The sequence below is a fragment of the Cyanistes caeruleus genome, chromosome 21 (assembly GCF_971803275.1).
Source record: "Cyanistes caeruleus chromosome 21, bCyaCae1.hap1.1, whole genome shotgun sequence".
NCBI classification, from domain to species: Eukaryota; Metazoa; Chordata; class Aves; order Passeriformes; family Paridae; genus Cyanistes; species Cyanistes caeruleus.
Window position 1 is genome coordinate 7,152,902 of NC_141721.1, and position 17,767 is coordinate 7,170,668.

Here is a 17,767-nt window from a genome sequence, read left to right on the forward strand (position 1 = left end):
AAAGAAATGGAATCCTTGCAGCCTTACCCTACAAATTACTGGAGTGGCTCTGTCCTCACCTTTTTCTGTCGTAGAAAACAGCCAGAGGAAGGCCTGTCAGACCAGTGTTCCTCGCGTGCAGCTGGGCAAGGGCGGGACAGAGCACAGCACCTGCCTTCCTGCACTGCCTTCCTGCCCCTGCCTTCCTCAGGGCCTGCTCCCTGCTCCAGATAAGAATTTTTCCTAATGCGTTTATGGGTACTTAAAGCTGGGCAGTGCAGGGAGGCCTGTGCTGAGTGAGAGGGTTGTAAACAAGCAGATACCGAGGGAGCTTGCCTTGTAATCCGTGAGAGGATTCTGCCTGGAAAGGATGTGTTTTGTGACTTCATCCTCGCAGAGCACTCCCACTGATTTTGTTCAAGATCTCATCGTGTTGGTTCCACGCCTCTGGTTCCTTGTAAACATTGTTTGCTGTGTAAGAGCAGCGCTGGAACAATGAATTGGGATGTTCTCCTTTTCTCCCTGGATCCCTGGCTCCTGTTTCCTGCCGAAAGGCCATGTAGAAGTGAGGGCTGCACTTTGAAGCTGAGGTTGGGAATGCTGTAGGGAGGGCAGAGACATTGTTTTCATCTGATGGAGGTGTCAAGTGCTTCTCTTACTTATTTATTATTTTAGTTTTCTTTGCAGGTGTCTCTTTCCCAGTGCCAGGATTGGAATAACTGGCAAAACAGTCCTTGAGCTCCCTCATGTCCTCTGGATTCATAGATTCTGAATAAATGATTTCCTTTCCTTGCTGTTTGGTGTGTGCAGTTGAGTCAGGGTTGTGTTGAAGAAGACAGCATCCCTACCTGTAAATCCACATTCCCTCAAAGGCTCCTTGACTCATGGATTGAATACCTGCTGCTGAGAGAGAATTTAATTAAGGAACTGGTCACTCTGGTGTAGGTCCTGGTTGGCAGTTTAGAAAGTTGGGACCTCCTTCATCTGGTGTGGTACTACAAAAGCATTGCAGGGATTGCAGAGAAGTAAAAAAACATTTATTTCTTGTTCTTGCATCATGGCCTTGCCTTTGCCTGTGTGTGTGGAAGAAGAGACACCAATAAAGCCAGGCTTTCATTTGGCTTTGGTCATTAACTGGCAGAGCTTTGTTTGCTTGAGCATAAGCAGAGTCTTCATTAGAGGTCAGCTATGGAGTGCTGAAGCACAGGGATCACAGCAGAGTCAGGAATGGGGAAATTGAGAGCTCCTTGGGCTGTTTTGAAGCTGATCAGGATGTCCAAGATGTAGCAGAGTGTGTTTATTGCTTGGAAACCAGGATAGCTGCCTTTTTCCACTCCTTGATTGAGACCTGTAAGTTGGTCCTTCAAGATGTCCCCTTTCCTGTGCCTGTTTAATTGTGGGTTTTGTCTTTCAGATCTATCACAGTAACTAATGGCTAAGGACAGGTTTCCTTTTCCTTCCAGAGGCCAAGGAGAGTCCATGGAAAAGAGGGACTACTCTGACTCAAAGATTTTTCATTTCTTTAGTACAGCTCTTTAGCTGGTAAATCAATGCCTGTTTGCCCTGTGATGCTGGCTGAGAATGTGGATTTCTTATAGCTTGTCTTTCTGGGGAGAATAAAAAGACAGTTTTCCAAGAGTGCTGTATCCTGGACCTGAATCAGTCCTGTTCCCTGTTGCCCACATTGGTCCCTGGTCTTCATCTCCCTGGATTTTGGCAGTCAGTTATCTCAGAGTCTGATTTCTGCCATGTCATTTTGCCTTTTTGTCCCCGTTTGTCAGAGTCTGTGGCTGTCCTGCAGCATGTAATCTGAGTGTTCCTGTTTCCACTCCTTCTTTGCCACCTTTTACTGGACAGCCACATCTTCCAGGCCTGCTGGGAGCATTTCCATGCTCTGATGTGGGATGTGTTGGCCATCGGGAGCAGCTCTGTCTCCGGAAGCGTCACTGGACTGGCCAAGCCACTTAAGGCTGCAGGAAATAACATAATTAATGAGACTTAGTTCTCCCACATCTTGTACCTGACAATCTCAAGTCACTTGACAATGCTAATTAAAGCTAATCACACTCCTCTGTTTTTAGTAAATAGCTATTATCCCTGCTTCACTCTTGCTTTAACAAATGATAGTGCCAGGCACTGTGAGTCATTGAAAGTTATGGGAAGGCAAGGTGGTGGAGCTGCCTTCCGGTTCCCTCATTGACAGGTCCATCTAGAGATTGCTTTTTTACACCTGCTCAGGTGTTGGTGGAGAATGTTAAGATGTGAGTTTTGCTGACTCACAAAAATACATCACTTTTAGACTCCTTTTTTTTTTTTTCCCCACTGGCGTCGTGACTTGTACAGAGCGAAACTCCCACAGTCGAGCAAAGGCTACTAAAAGTTCTAAAAGCTGAGGATGCTTTGAATTTGCCCTTCAGAGAAGTTTTTAATCTGCTGAGAGGGATGGCAGAGTGGTGTGACTTCTCCTGTTTCACATTGGCACCACGAGGACAAAACGTAGCGTGGTGTGACCTGGGCATTGCATGGCCCAGCCACAGAGCTCCAGAGGAAACCTCTGAGGTTTCCCTGATGAAATATGACTGGAGCAAGATGTTACTAAAAACAGACTGTCCAGCATCACAGACAAAAAAAAAAAAGAGGTTTAAAAAAGGGGTTAATTATTAATTGTGGGGAAATAAGAAATCTTTATGAGAATCCCAGGAACTCCCAGCTCAAACTTGCGTCAGTTCTGTCACAGAACTGAGGGGTGAGTCAGTTCACCTGCCTTGGCAGGCTGGAGAGGATATCCAGGAGGAACTAATGACAAAACCTGGCAAGGTAACAGCTGACTTGACCTTCTTAAACTAGATTCAGTTATAAAGCATCTGTCATGTGAAGTTCCAAGCTCTAAATCCTCACCTGACTTTGCCCCCTTGACACATGGCACTGCTAAAGGGAGGTGAGAAAGGTTGTGGTTGAAGTACTGCAGAGTTTGTCCCTTGTTAATGCAGGAACTGTTGCATTAAAAGTGTTTCTGGCAGAGATGGGTCAGAATTCACCATCTTATCCTCAGCTTTCCTCAGAAAAGGATCAGATGTACGAGGGTAGAAAATGAAGTCACTGCCTGTCTCGTGACAGATGAGCTGCTGGGCAGAGCAAGGCTGGGTTAAAGATGTTCTTGGGAAGAACCCTCTGAGCAGGTGGGGTTTGTGGGCAGGTGAAAACTTGGAAATTTGGCAAGGGGAGCTTGTAGTAGTGAGTCATGACAGGCAGCTCTAGCAGACCCTTCTTTAATGTCTTTGAGGATATTGGAATGATCCTTGCAACAGATAAATGTTCTCACTGTGTTCCCTGGCTTTATCAGGGAGAAATGGATGATCCATCCAGCAGCCCCAGGTAATTGAATCCTGGTCATACCTACGTTTGCCAGAGAGAGAGATAATAAAGTGATCTGAGGAACACCACAGAAAATGGAATGATTGGAGATTTATTTGGACAGCCAGACTGTTTTGCAATTAAAGCAAATCAAGCTGAGAAGTTGGGATGATGAAAAGCATTTCCATTTGTCAGTAAATGATCACTTGCATTGGAAGAGCTTTTCCTCGCTGCCTTTAATTCAGGTTGGTGCTAGAATAGCAAGGCAAGGATCTTGTTTGGTTTTGTAGAACACTGTGTCTGTGTGACACTGGCAAGGTCCTTGATCTGAGGCTCCAAATGTCACCTTCACCTTGAACATGGCTTTGTCCAGCACCAGGGTTGGTCTGAAAGGAGGAGCTGCAGCTCAGCTGATTCAGCTGCAGGACTCTTACCCCTTCCTGGGGCTGCTGGGGCTTTGCAAAATGTAAAGGAGGAAATGGAGTCACTTGTGTGTTAAATTAGCCCAGCTTGCAGCTTTTATTTGTGGCACAAGTGGGATTTGCTGGTGGGAACAGACGGAAGCACTGCCTCGTTCAGAATCATGCTGCTTCTCTGGGTGACTTCTCCTGCTGTGTTTGGTACCTCTGGAGTGGCCTCTGCTGGAACTGGGCCTTGGATTTGGCTGGAGGGACCTGAAGGTGGGCAGCTCACAGCTGTAATCTCACCCTGCTGCTCCTTATCAGTGGCACAGGCTCTTCTGCATTGCAAAGATATCGCTGCCAGGCAACTCGTGAGAGTGGGAAGAGAATTCAGCCAGAGGTGTCAGTCATTCCTTGGAGAGGCTGAATCTTGCAGTCCCTGCTCCTGTGGTTTCAGAGACAGGCCTGTAAAAAGTAATAAATTATAATCTTTCAATAATACCTTTAAATAAAAAAAAGGTTTAAAGAAACCTTCTGTAATAAACTATTGAGCCAGGTGATGTCTGTCCTAGCTCGTCCTGTGCCTTCTTGAGATGAAATTGTAGAGGAAAGGCTTTGATTAAAATATCCAGAATTGTTTCCCTTCCCTGCTTCCCCGTGCTGTCTGAGGGTGCTTTGGGTGGTGGGGAGAGATGAGTGAGCAGTTCTGACACTGAATGGTCTAAGCCCAGCTTTAGGCTGTAAAGAAACTCGGAAAATTCTCAGTGTCACCTGCTCTCTGTAGTCGGGAGCCAGAAAGAAGCACCTCTGCAGCATCTTCACTGAGTTATTTTAACCTGTTCTTTCCCTTTTCGGTTGGCTGAGTGCTGTAATTCACACAAGGATTCCTGCTTGGAATGCAGGAGCCTTTTGGACTTGCTTCTTGCATTTGAGAACCTGAAAATGCACTGGTGTGGGTTATTAAAATAAGTGAAACTTTAAAATTTGATTTAATCTCCAAATTGACAGAACTTTAATCAACTATGTAAAGAACCATTTAAAAAAATTAATAAGTTTAATGGGTTTTTACTGGGTTAGTGACAAAGCTACACAGACTTAAACAGAATTCTTACCTGAAGTGAGTTTTAAAATTTGCTCTTTGTTCCTTTTAAGTTTCAACTCATTTTCCTGTACTTTCCAGGTGACCTTTAGAGGAATTGTGTCCATCAGAGACACCCCAGGAGGGTTTGTTGTGGGGTGCTGTATCTATTTTTGACGAGATTTGTGATAGACATGGGGCAATGATCTTAAAGAGGGAAAAAAGCCACCAAACCCCAGCTTTTAAAAGGTGATTAATATAATCAGGCTGGCAGTTGTGCCGGGGTTGGTGCTGGGAGCTGTTCAGCAGGATAACGCTGGGGTTTTTCCTGCCGGGCTGGCTGTGGAATGTGGAGCACGGCAGGTGCAGCAGGGTTGGCATCCTGCCCGTCCTGGATTCCCTGTGGCCGGCTGGAGAGGCTGGGATTGCCTCCTGCTGCAGCTCTTCCTGATGCCCTCTAGTGGTTTCCTGCAGGTGTCTGGGATCCTCCATCCCTCCATCCGCCCATCCCTCCATCCCTCCATCCCTCCATCCCTCCATCCCTCCATCCCTCCATCCCTCCATCCCCTTTTTCCCAAAACCATGAGATGCTTCCTTGTGATGCAGGAAGAGATGAAGTCACTTGCTAGGGGACATCCAGAAGAGGAAAAGGGGTTAAATATTATTATTTGTGTTGTAATTGTGTCCATGCAACTGATAGAAGTCAGTGCAGAGGGTTCCTGCTGGCTGTTTTCCACATTTTCTCATGTTCTTTCCCTACTTCCAGGGTTTGGAGGATGAGCTGAGGTGTTAGAGAAGGATACTCAGGGATCAGTGGTGATGCTGCTGCTGAGCTCTTTGCAGTGTCACCTTAGCCAGGGTTTGAAATTGGTGCATTTCAGAAACTTGACACTGAAGAGTGAAGCACATTGTGTTCACCCATCTGCTATTTCAGCTCCTTTCTTGGCTTTCCCTTGTGTTGTTCCCTGTTTAAATTCAAGATGCTCATCCTTCCTCCCAGACCTTCCACAAGGTACATCCCACCCTCCCACCTTCAGACGATCTGGTTCATCTTTCCCAGAGCTGTGCATCTCCAGAACTGCCCCAAACCAGGATATTTTGTCACCATCAGAGTATGAAATATTCCTTTAGCAGCACCAGGTGTCTTTGAGGGCCCAGCACCTGACAGTGATAACTTCTATTCCACAGGGAAGCAGAGCAGGGCATCAAACCCATCTCCAATTAGAGACCAGCCTTCCTCCTTCAGGCTGCATTAAGGGATATTAAGGCAGTTTTTGTCAAGAAAACCCTGGTAAGTGGCTGATCTTACCTTGAGATTTTTTTTAGAATCCTGCTCGGAGCATAGAGCAACCCAGGCTGCCACAGCTTAGACACAGAAAATTCTCCAAACCACATTCCTCCTGTGCTTCCCTTGCACTGAGAATCAGCACATCTCAAACTCTTTCTTTATAAATGAGAAGAGAGCCACCAAAGGAGAAAGGTTAGGTTTCTAAATACCTGGATTATTCCAGAGCTGCTGCAAACAGCTTTCTGTAGCATTTGCTATATCCTAACAAGTGTTTCACAGGCTGAAGTTTATCTCTAAAATTGAATAATCCATAAAACAAACTCTCAGACCCAACAAACCTGTTGTTTGTCCTGCCACAATGAACATTTGCATCTGAGCTGCATTGCAAATGGATTTTATTCAAAATTAGGCTTGTGTGTGATGGTTTTTTTCTCTGACATATGGACTTGTACACGTAGTGGCCTTGTCTAGCAAGTGCTTGGCACAGACTTCCTCCCTTTTTTTGTGTTTCCTGAATTGCTGACAGCTTTATGTGGAAAGGGGGTGTTGGACACCCACAGGTGGAGGGTGGATTCTGAACCAAAAAGCTGCCCAAGTGGCAAAATGTATGTGGTGATTTTTCCATCAGGAAGCTGATATCTGCCCAAAACTCTGCAGGATGAAGCAGGACAGCCCAACACACCCAGTGCAGGCAAGCAAAACATTCAGCTGATTCTCTGACTGATAACCCACAATTAATGATGTTGGAAGCTTTTTCTTTAGAATTCCTTCCTTTTGTCTAAACCAGCTTTCTGACTCGGTGTGCATTAATTAATAGGCACAAATTTCTCTTCCATTGAATTGAGTGAGTGCATCCCAGAGATAAATTTCTCTTGAATGAGAAAGGAAAATAATGGATGATGGTGCTGGTGACAGATACTCATCTCTCTGACAGTCCTGGGCATGATGATAAAGTGAACAAACCTTCTTTTGTTCTGTTTTAAAATGAGTGGAATGACTCCACTGCTGCCCACTGCCTGTGATGCTGATGAACATGAACTCATCATTCTGAAAACCAGAGGCACAGCCCAAATTCATCCTCATGACTTTGTTCTGCAGCAGAACAAATGCACTGTTAGCTGGTAATTGTCTTTTAATTCAAATGTAGTTGTCATTAGGACATGAAAAATCCAAGGCTTTGGGTTTTGCGTTGCTGGGAGCCACTGAATACATTTCAAAATTATATTTAGGACAGAAATTGGTCCTTACAAGCTGCTGGCTGTTCTTGTAGGGTATCAAAATGCATTTCCTGTAGGTTTCCCTCCTCTCCCACACTTTGATGAGGACAGAGCTCTTGGTAGACAATGCTCATGTGATCAGACTGTATGAAAGTGGTGTCTTGATAAATTATAGCTGCAATAGCTAAGCTTATCTGAAGTTTTTATTCAAGGCATTTTCTTAGCAAGGCTTCCCACCACGATCTTGGCTCACAAATCTTTATTCTTTGCTCTGCCTGAAGCAGAGAGATGGAGTTTGCCTTCTCAGCACAGCCCTGAGAACAGGAATTGCAGTTCCTCTGATATCATCTCGCCTGAATTTTTTTTTTTTGTCTGCTTTTAAAAGGTCAAATGTTTTTTGCTGATGTTCAGTGTGTTATGAGGTCAAATAAATGAATGTTCATGAACTGCTTTTGCAGAAAGCTGTGTGCAGCAGATAATTCCTGTGTGTGTTCATTGCTCTGTCAGATAAATGCAGCTGTAGTATTTCCTGGTTTATTCATTGTTCTGAAGCATTGATGCTTAGCAGGTCTGGACAGAGGGGTCAGCAAACAACAAATTAAGGGATTGCTGTGATACTAATCTGGTTGGGGTTTATTTATGTCTCCTCTGGGCTCTGAGGGTGCCTGTGGATTGCCTTCTCCAGCTGATCAGGAAAGGAAAGTTTGGCATGGCAGGATGGAAGTGCTAAAAGTGGTGATTGATTATTTTACTGATCCATGCTGAAATGAAGGTGAGAGGGGATTGCACCAAATCAAATTTAAGGTTTAGGTACAGTCTGGGTTCTCATTCAGGAATCTGGTGAAGTGATTGCCAGTCCTTCCTCGTGCCTTCCTCCAGGTGCTCTGTCCAGGGGAATCTCCAGACAGTGCCTTGGGATCCAGTTCTGTTTGGCCCCAGGACAGGCACATTTGATCTCTTGCTTCCTGCACTTGGAGGCTCACAGATTCCAGGTTCTGGGATCCCTTAGGGCTGGCTTAAAACACATCAGCTGCTCAATCAGGGCCCTGGAAATTTGGGACGGTTTTGTATCAGCAGAAAATGGATTCTGCTTTGGTTTCCATCTGATTTGCCCTGGTGCAAATTTAGGCTGCAGTCCTTGAGTGCTTCTCACTGTGGATGGGAAAACAATGCTGACTAATGCAAAATTCAGTTCTGACAAAATTCTGGTGCACACAGAAAACTGGGACAGGGTACAGGTGAAGACTGATTTATTTTCCTTCTCTGACAAGTGTAAAAGGCAAATTTTGCTAAAATCCAGAGCTGCAGCTGTGGAGCAAACAGTGCCCAGCCCTTAGCAACTGACCAGGTAAATTCCTGACAAAACCCCATTTGGACTGGACAAGAGAGGGGTGAATTCCTCACAAGCTGGAAAATAAACCCTTCTGTGTCAGGATGGGTCCTGCTTAGCTGTGGCTGTAACTTTAATTGGAAAAGGTTAATCTGATCTGTTGGTATTTGCAAAAATCTTTAGGAATGAGCACTGCTGGGGAAGTGCTGACTGTTATGATCATGATAGATATGCTTTATCAGCAGTTTGCCTGATGAGCAAGATGCCTTTTTCCCATTTGACTGTGAGGGACCTGCCTCCTGGAGAGCAGAAGAAAAATATTTCAGAAAAAAAGGGAAAAAAATTGGGTGTCCTGTTGTTTACTGGATTCTGCCTCCTGTTGAGCACTGTGTGTGGTCATGGTCCCTCTGTGCTGGTACCAGGACTATTTACAGGAGCAGGGAGTGACAGGACGAGGGGAATGACTTCACCCTGATAGAGGGGAGGTTTAGGGTAGGTATCACCAAAAAGTCCTTCCTTGTGAGGGTGGTGAGGCCCTGGCATAGGGTAACAAGAGCAGCTGTGGCTGCCCCTGGATCCCTGGATGTGTCCAAGGCCAGGCTGGACAGAGCTCTGAACACCCTGGGACAGTGGAAGTTGTCCCTGCCCATGGCTTGGATACCTTGAATCTGCTTTGTCAACCATGACAAGGCTTGGGGAAAGTGCTGGAGGCAGTGTTTTCATGGATGCCTAAGATGTTATTCCTTGTTTTCTTTATTTTGAGGGTGAGTGGTGGTGTTCCATGTTTGACACACAAAGTGCAGGCTCAGAACTGAGCAGAGTCACATGTTTTATGGAGAGGAAAATCCTCCTGGGAGGAGCAGGCAGAGTTCATGATTAATTTGTAGAGCGTGCATGCACGCCATGGATCCAGGAGGGAGGGGAGCTGTTTCCTTTATGCTTTTCCATCCTCAAAAGGAACACTTGTAGCTGCTAAGACTTTCATAGGTGTGGGATCTGAAAACTCCCATTTCTGCCAACAAAAAGAGACCCAGACTTGAGCTGCCTTGCAGGTGCTGTCAGATGATGTCAGAGTGTAAAATGGTGTTTCCATCCTGAATAGGGTTTTTAACTGTCTCTTGCTATCAGGAGTAGTCTTCAGAGGCTGTGCCTTGCTTTGGCTGCTGTCAGATGTTCAGATTAAAAAAAATAAAATACTGAAGTACAGTTTATAGAGTAGCTTCTACCTTCAGAGCTTGTAGGGAGCTATAAAGGAGAGTGTAATGAAGGAATCCTGCATTTCCCATGTGGAAAGTAGGGCACAATGGAGAGAAAAACTGGTTTGGTGACTCATGGCCTTACCTGGTGGCCCAGAAAACCCAGGTCCAGCTCTCATTTTTCCCTTGGGCTTCTGGGGTGTCACAGCAGTGAGTCAGCCAGGGGACAGCAGGGCTGGCTCTGCTCCCCACTTTCTCCCTGGCTGGCAGAGCCCAGGGTGGTGCTGAGTTCCCCAGAGGGGTTTGGGAAATCAGGCTGGTGGGAATCATTGTCACACCTCTGCAGTCATTTCCAGAGCTGGAAAAATGGGTGGAGATGACAGCAGGAAGGTGTGAGGGCAGCCAGCAAATGAATAAATATCTGTCCTCCTGATCTACCCCCCCAGGCATCACTCCTGGCTCCTGCTCCCGAATCCAACCCTAAATCCCACTGCGGGCTGGGACAGCGCTGTCACCTCTGTGAGCTGAGTGTTCTGCCTATTTTCCACTGCAGGTTTCTGTGAAATCCCCTGCTTCCTCTGCCCAAATCTCTTCCTCTGGAGCATCACCAGCGTGTGGAGCCTGCCCCACACACCCATCCCCTGCCAAACCACGGCCTTTACCTGCGTGTTCCGGTGTTTCCCGTGCGACCCGTCCTGCGGGAGTGCCTCCTGGGCCACCCCGGAGTTCAGCCAGCGCTCAGTGGCTCCAATGGTGAAGATGACAAGGTCCAAGACTTTCCAGGCATATCTGCCTTCGTGCCACAGGACCTACAGCTGCATTCACTGCAGGGCTCACCTGGCCAACCATGATGAGCTCATTTCCAAGGTAGGTGCTCCCAGGAGCAGACGGTATCCTCGCGCTGCACGTCAGTGGCTGTGGAAGTGCTTGGCCTTATCCAGCTGCCTTTTTCCTTGGGAAATGGGCTCTCAGCCCAAAAGATCTATTTGTGAGCTGGTGGTTTTGTTTTAACTGCTTGGGGTCTTCACTATCCTCACAAGTGCAGGGGCTGGTACTGATCTCTTCTCTCTGGTGACCAGGGAGTGGCTGAAGCTGAGTCAGGGGAGGTTTAGGTTGGATATCAGGAGAAGGTTTTCACTCTGAGGGTGGTTGAGCACTGGAAAGAGGCTCCCCAGGGTTTGATCATAGCACCAAACCTGTCTGAATTCAAGCATTTGGACAAAGCTCTCAGGCACAGGGTAGGATTGTTGGAGTGTCCTGTGCTGGAGTTGGACTCTCTGATCCTGATGAGTCCCTTCCAACTCTTGAGGGGTGTCAGGATAAGCTAAATTAAAAGCTCTCAGAGCCAGTAAGTGTTTTGATGCAGAAGAAGGAGCAGGCCAGTAAGAAGATCTTGTTCTGAAGTGGAAAAACTAAACTTTCCCAGTATCTGCTGGAGCCTGCAGTGCCTGGCTGTGGTCAGGCATTGAGTTCCCAGGTCTCGGCTGCCTTGGAATAACTGTTCCGTAAAGTTTATTCAGCTTATAAAATCAGTGTTCAGAAAAAACAGGCACAGCCAGAGATTTATGAGCTGAATTGAGTGGAAAGGGTGCTGTGAGCTCTGTGTGTGCAGCTTGAATAGTTCAGCTTCTTGGAGCAGCCTGGAAAGGCTGGGATCACTAGGGACAGAGGAGCTGTGCCCCTTGCAAAGGGGTTTGAGGTGTAAATGTAGCAGCATCTGTGCCCTGGAGGTGAAATTGCTTCACTCTTTGGGCCAGCTGGGTGACTCCAGGCTCCTGTGCCCAGTTGAGATGGGGCAGTGACTCCCTGGATTTTGTGTTGAGACACAGAAGGTGCTTAACTAGATGAGGAAAGAGGCTTGTTTTACTTGCTGTTTTTACAGTAGATTAGAGTTTCTGCTCTGCTTTTGTTTTTTGACACAGCTGGTCCCCAGCCAAGGGGAAAAACAAGGCTGTACATTCCCCGTGCTTTCACCTTTGATGCTTCCTTCCCCTCCTTGTTCCATGTCCATGCTCCAATGCAGCCAGCTTTGCAGGTTAAGTGGCTTCCAGCAGGGCAATGCCAGTGCTGCCAACTGCTTGGAATTTGAGCTTCTAGCCCAAGGCAGGCAGAAACTGCCCAGGAATGCTGACTGCTAAAATAGACAGGAGAGGGAAAGGAGGGAAGCACAATGTGACTTTTGGAAGTGTTAACTCCAGTGTGCTCTGGAATCTGCTCCTTCTGAAGTTCATTCTAGACCAAGGTGTAAATTAATAGTTGGGACCACATCGCCGGTGGAGCCACTAGCAGGTCATGGAATTTGAATGCAACGAGTTTGGGGTTTCAGGGTTTGTTTCTCAGGGTTGTAAACATGAATAAAAACACATTCTTTGTATAATTGGAAACCTTATAAAAGTAGTTGTGCAATCATGGCTTGTACAAGTGGCTGTTTGACAGAACAGAAGGGCAGTCCCTGCCTCAAGGGGCTTCCAAATGTGGAGGAACTTTCCCAGGCAAACTTAAATAGTGGCTTTTTTATCTGTTTGAATTCAGTTTGCAGAAGGCCTAGGGGAGATGTTTCAGTTCTTTCATCACAGCCTTATGTTCACATCCCTGAACGAGGCGCTGCAGTTGCTTGTTTTCCACATGAAAATGTGGCAGAGGAAAAGGGAGGAACGAGGATGGAAAAGGGAGTGGGAGATTCTGCAAAAGCAGGAGCATTCCTGAGGCTGTGCTGAAGCTTATCCTGAACCTGACTGTGCCACTGGGATCCCAAATGACACCATCCTTGGAAACATTCCCCACAAAACAGGCTTTTATGTAACAGCAGGGTGCTGGTGATTTGCCTCCATGAAAATAATTCCTCTGCTCCTTTTGCCCCGAGCTGTGCAGAGACCACACCAGAGCTGGGCTGCTCTGTACTCCAGGAGCTTTTAGCTCCTTTGGATGCTCACAAGTTGCAGCACTGGCTTGAGCTGTTGGATGAAAGACAACTGGAGCTGAATCCCAGGATTGTTCTGTGTCAGCCCATACTTTCATTTCCTTTCCATCTCCCAAGTCTCCCCTCTCAGCCCTTCAGCACCACTGTTAACTTAACTTTGGTTTCAAAGTGTTTTGCCAGCACCAGGTATCCAAAACTCTGACAAATATGCCTTGGCAAGGCAGTTTTTGCTCCCTTCACTACTTCAGGAGAACCTTGTGTTTTAAAAGGGGTAGAAGGTTTCTCAATAAACCATTGCTATTTAAAGAAAACAATCGATGCTGAGGCTTTTAAGAAAATCCAAAGCTGTTACATGAAGCCAGTTACCAAATGTTGCTTACTTGGCCTTTTATCTCCTGCTGCCTGAGGGAGAAAGTGGTTTAGTGTGTCTGATTTTGTAATAAGATCTAAATTGTAGGTTGGACTGTCTGGCCAAGAAAGGCCTTATTGACTTAGGAAATATGAAGGTGATCAGATAAATTGGGTGGAGTGAGTAGTTTTCCTTTCTGTGTTCCTTTGGTGTCTGGCTTAGCATGAGTGGAGGTTCTTGTTCCCTTGGAGCAATGCATCATTTAAAAGGCTGTGCCAAATTTAGTACATACTCTTGTTTCATTGCTTTTTCCAGTGCCTAAGTGGGCTGAGACTTTGGGAACTCAACCCTGCCCTGCAATAGATCCCTGTATGACCTTGAGGAAGTCACTGAATGTCTTTGTTCCTTCTTTTCCCCACCTGTAATGTTACTGCTTTTGTCCAGTCTGCTTGGAAGATTCTGGAGCAGGTCCTGTCAGCTCCTGCAAATTAGCACAGGGTGTCCCAATTCTCTTTGATTTCAATGTAAAAACAAAATCACTGTGCCAGGCAACCGTACTTAAAAAGCATATTTCAATGCCAAAAAATAAGTGAAAAGTACTTCTTGTTACAGGCACGATATCCCATGGTTTTCAGAATGTTTAAGAAAAATATATATTCCATAATCAATGTCTCCAGGAAGGAGACACAGGAGTTTTTCTTGACAAATGTGCCTTTTACATCATTTTCTGGTGGGGCCTGAGGGGAAAAGCCAACAAAATAGAAATTTAACAAGGTAAAGTTAGACAAGTTTCTCAAACTGGCAGGGGTGATGCTGATTTCTACCTGCTCTGTGCTATTCCAACTCTTTCTGTTGGAATCCACATGCACTTGGTGCCCTTAAAGGAGGATGGGAACAGGAGCAGAAAGATCCAGGCCAAAGATGCCACTTGAGTGTCTTGGGTTCTGATTTTTTGTGTTATTTGAGCAGTAATTCAGCAGAAATGTCCCTGATTATGGAAATATGTGGAGAATGTCTTGTGGGCGTCCTGCAGTTTCTTTTTTTCAGTGAATTACTGTGATCCAAGTGCTAAACATTACTCAGTGATGTATCCTCTGAAGTTAGCCCGAGGCTTGCCGGCGAAGTTTAATGTTTTCCTTTGATGTCTGCATGGAACTTCGCTGAACATGAATGGGAAATTCTTCAGCACAAAAGGCTGCAGCTCCTCCAGCGATGAGAATTTAGGAAAAATCAGGACTCCTGTGTGCTTGGCTTTCTCATTTGGGGCTGGGTTGTTAATGAGGGAGCACTTAGAAGCTCTTTTTGATCTTCTCAGTCGGGAGTTGGGAGGTTTATCAGGAAAATTCCCTCCCAGTCCTTGTGGCCTCTCTCTTTCCTGGCTGCTGGAGCCTGAGCCTGGTGGTTCAGCAGCTCTTGGTGAGATTTATGGCTCGCTGAAAGCATCAAGCTTTGCTCCATGTTGCAACTGGAGGATCTGAAAAGGATTTGAGGCTTTGGTGCTTCCACAGAAGCTGTGGATGAATTCAGCTGCTTGGGAGCATTTGATGCACCCCATACAGGTGAAAGGAGCAGCATTGTTGGCTTTTTTGGTTTGGCTCTTTGCTTTTCTTTCTTTTTTCTTTCTTTCATGTGGACAAGGCAGTGTTTAATGTTCTTGAGGTTCTCAGGAACAAGCTGATATTTGTAGTTCAGTTTGAAGATGTGAAGTTATTTGCTGGATGGGGGCAACATGCACACAAGGTAAAACAATAGATTTAAAATTACAGCGTGGTAATCTTTAACCTGATGGAAAAAGAGGCATTTAGTAAAGTGTCCAAGACATGTCTGATGAAAATCCTGCATTTCCATCATAGGAAAAACCTGTGTATGAGGTGAGATGGGTATTCCCTTCTCAAGGCTAAAGTTCTTACTTTTCATTACAGAGATTTTATTCTTGCTTTAAAGTCGATCTTGTTCTTTCCCAAGTATGAATTCAAGTTCCCAGTTCCACAGTAATGAGCTCTTAAGGCCAGAAGGAGCCATCACATCATCATGCCTGACCTCCTCTGGGGCATGGGCCAGTGGATTTCACCTGGATTGCAGCAATTCTTTCAGGAAAAGCATTTAGTCTCCATTTGAAGACTTCAAGAGGGGAGATTCACTGCTCCCTTTAGTCATTTTTTTCCAAGGGTTAATCATCCTTGCTATTAAAAATCAGAGACTTTGAATTTAGATTTGTCTCACTTGTGCTTCCCATCACTGGCCATTATTTTATTTCTTTTGCTAATAAAATACATCCCTAGTCCCTATTCTTCTCCCTATTAAAAGTCTGCAGTAACCAAAGTCACTCCTGATCACTTTTTGGACAGACTAAACAAATTCAGCTCTGTGATGGTGCAATCTGATTTTTTCCAGTTTTGCCTAATTTTTGTGGTTCTCTTCTACATTTTTAGCATTTCAGTATCTTTTTTAGGGATGGAAACAGAGCTGGTCTCATTGTTGCAGCCTCAAGATGCAGCAGCATCTTTTCAGCTCATACATTTCATAATTGTATCAGTCTCACTGGCTTAGCACTGCACAGAAATCTTCTGTTCATTTATTTGCTGTGAGTTCTTCATGCACCAGATTTATCAATTTTATGCACATTTCTAGAAGCTGTCCAGTAGCTTTTGGATCCTGCTTTCCAGCTCTTGTTCCCTAATGAATTTGCCACTTCCAGGCATTATTCAGAGCTTACTCTTAATTGCAAGTATTAGAGTTCAAGCAGTAAGTGATAAACAGCAAAGCAACTCCGGGAAAAGTCATTAAAGAGTTTTTTAGCTTCCCATTTCACTGCTGTGAACGTGAGGTGTAAGGCACCTTGTAATTCTTGGCTCCCATGAAGTTTAAAATTCAATGCAGGTCGAGAGGATTGCATAGCTCAGTAGAACAATGTGTCATCAAAGCTGTTCAATGGCCCTTTTCCTCCAGTGTTTCAGCAGGAGGTGCAGCCCTGATCCGACTTTTCCAGACAAATCCATCCCCAGAACCTTTTCCAGGAGGGTTGATGTTTGCAGGGAGGAGGGCAGAGGGTCTGAGGTTGTTATTTGAGTCCCTCAGCTCTGTGTTTGGGAGGGAATAAACAAACAACGACTGCCCTTTGCAGGGAAAAGTCAGGATGTGAAATCCGAGCTGGGTAATGAGAATTTGTGGTGTCCATTCCATAATGCAGACACTTAAATTAGATCCTTCTGTCCTGTGGAATTGCTTCCTCTGGGGTTTACCCTACAAGTGTTCCCTCAGATCCTGCTGTCCATAATGGGATTGAAGAGAGTCAGGATCAGGTTGTTTTATTTAGCCAGGATATGGTTGTTTAATAGAACAAGCCCAAGGTAATTTGTACCTCCTTGCATAATTGTGTTTATACAGCAATTAACTGCTGTGTGATTTTAAAATATTTCATTCTGTTCCAAAAAAAGAAGGAAAAAGGTAATAAATCACAAGAGTTTAGAATTCCCTGTCAAGGAGAGGAACAGAGTAAAAATGGATTTTTTTAATCCATCACTTTCTTCAAGGAAACAGCTCTCCTTTCATCTGCTGCTTCCTCTGCCTTAGAATTGATGACCTGGGCATAAATAAAATATTGTTCCCATTTATTATCTAGGGAGCTGCCAGGGACGAAGGACAGTTGAATCATCAGGGTTTTTGCTGCAACTGCTGCAAATCCTGAGCAACTGGAGCTCAGAGCTGGTGAGGTCTGAGCCCTCCTGGGAGTTTCAGCTGTTGGCCCTTGCAGTTGGAAAAGGAGGGAAATCCAGCAGAATCCAGGGCTTGCTCCTGGGAGAAGCTGCCCTGGGAATTTCCCTTGCTGTGTGATGGTTTTAATCTGATTTATCGTTGTAAGAGCAGCCGAGGAACAACATAGAGCCCTGGTTTAATCTGTAATTTAATCACACAAAAATACGGGGGCAATGCAGGGGGGCTTTGCTGCCTTTGGGGAGAAGACCCTGAGAAGTCTCTGAGGATTCATTTCTATTTTAGAGTAGCAGGAAATGCTGTCTGAGGGCTTCACATGTGCTTTAGGGGAGCTGCTGTGTCTGGCAGCCAGCAGCACATCCCTGCAGGAGTCTGTCCTCTGCAGTTTTCCTCATCCAGCAGGACTGGAATGGGCAAGGATTGAAGCTCAGGCAGACAAGGAAACTCTGCCCAGAGTCTCCTCTCTTAAAATGCACAATGGGAATCACAACTGATAGGATAAGTAACAAAAACAAAGGTAGAAACTGAGGCTGGATACCTTGAATTGGGAGATTTCCAATGATCCCTTCCAGCAGTGATTGCCATGGAAAAAATGAGTTAAAATCTGATTCCAGCTCAGCTCTGAAGACACATCCTCAGTAATAAAATAAATTTCAGTACCAAAACTTCACTGACAAGACACAAATATTGAGAATTTAGGTGACGAATTAATAAATGAATGATAATCTTAATAAATGATTCAATTCTCATCCATGAGGTGTTTGCTGACTTCATCTCCCTGCAGTGGATTTCCCCAGGGATACAGGGGAGCTGCTGCCCTGGACAGATCTGCTTTTGCTGAGAAGCAAATCTGCCCTCAGTGTCAGCATTGCTGCTATTATGGGCTGCATTAATGGCAAACAGTGCTCCACTGATACGTGGACACTCACTATTATGCTGCT

At 45.4% G+C, this 17,767-nt stretch overlaps 1 protein-coding gene across 2 annotated transcripts in view; it reads left to right on the plus strand.

The window, feature by feature from the left end:
* Window positions 1-17,767, plus strand: part of YPEL2 (yippee like 2) — a 32,927-nt gene that overhangs the window by 1,073 nt on the left and 14,087 nt on the right. For both annotated transcript variants that reach the window (XR_015278588.1, XM_086860021.1), the window contains exon 2: window positions 10,397-10,710. Coding sequence is in view for 1 of the 2 variants with exons in the window: in XM_086860021.1 (XP_086716147.1) it covers window positions 10,594-10,710 (117 nt within the window). In the remaining variant the exon portion in view is untranslated. The remainder of the gene's footprint in view (window positions 1-10,396; window positions 10,711-17,767) is intronic.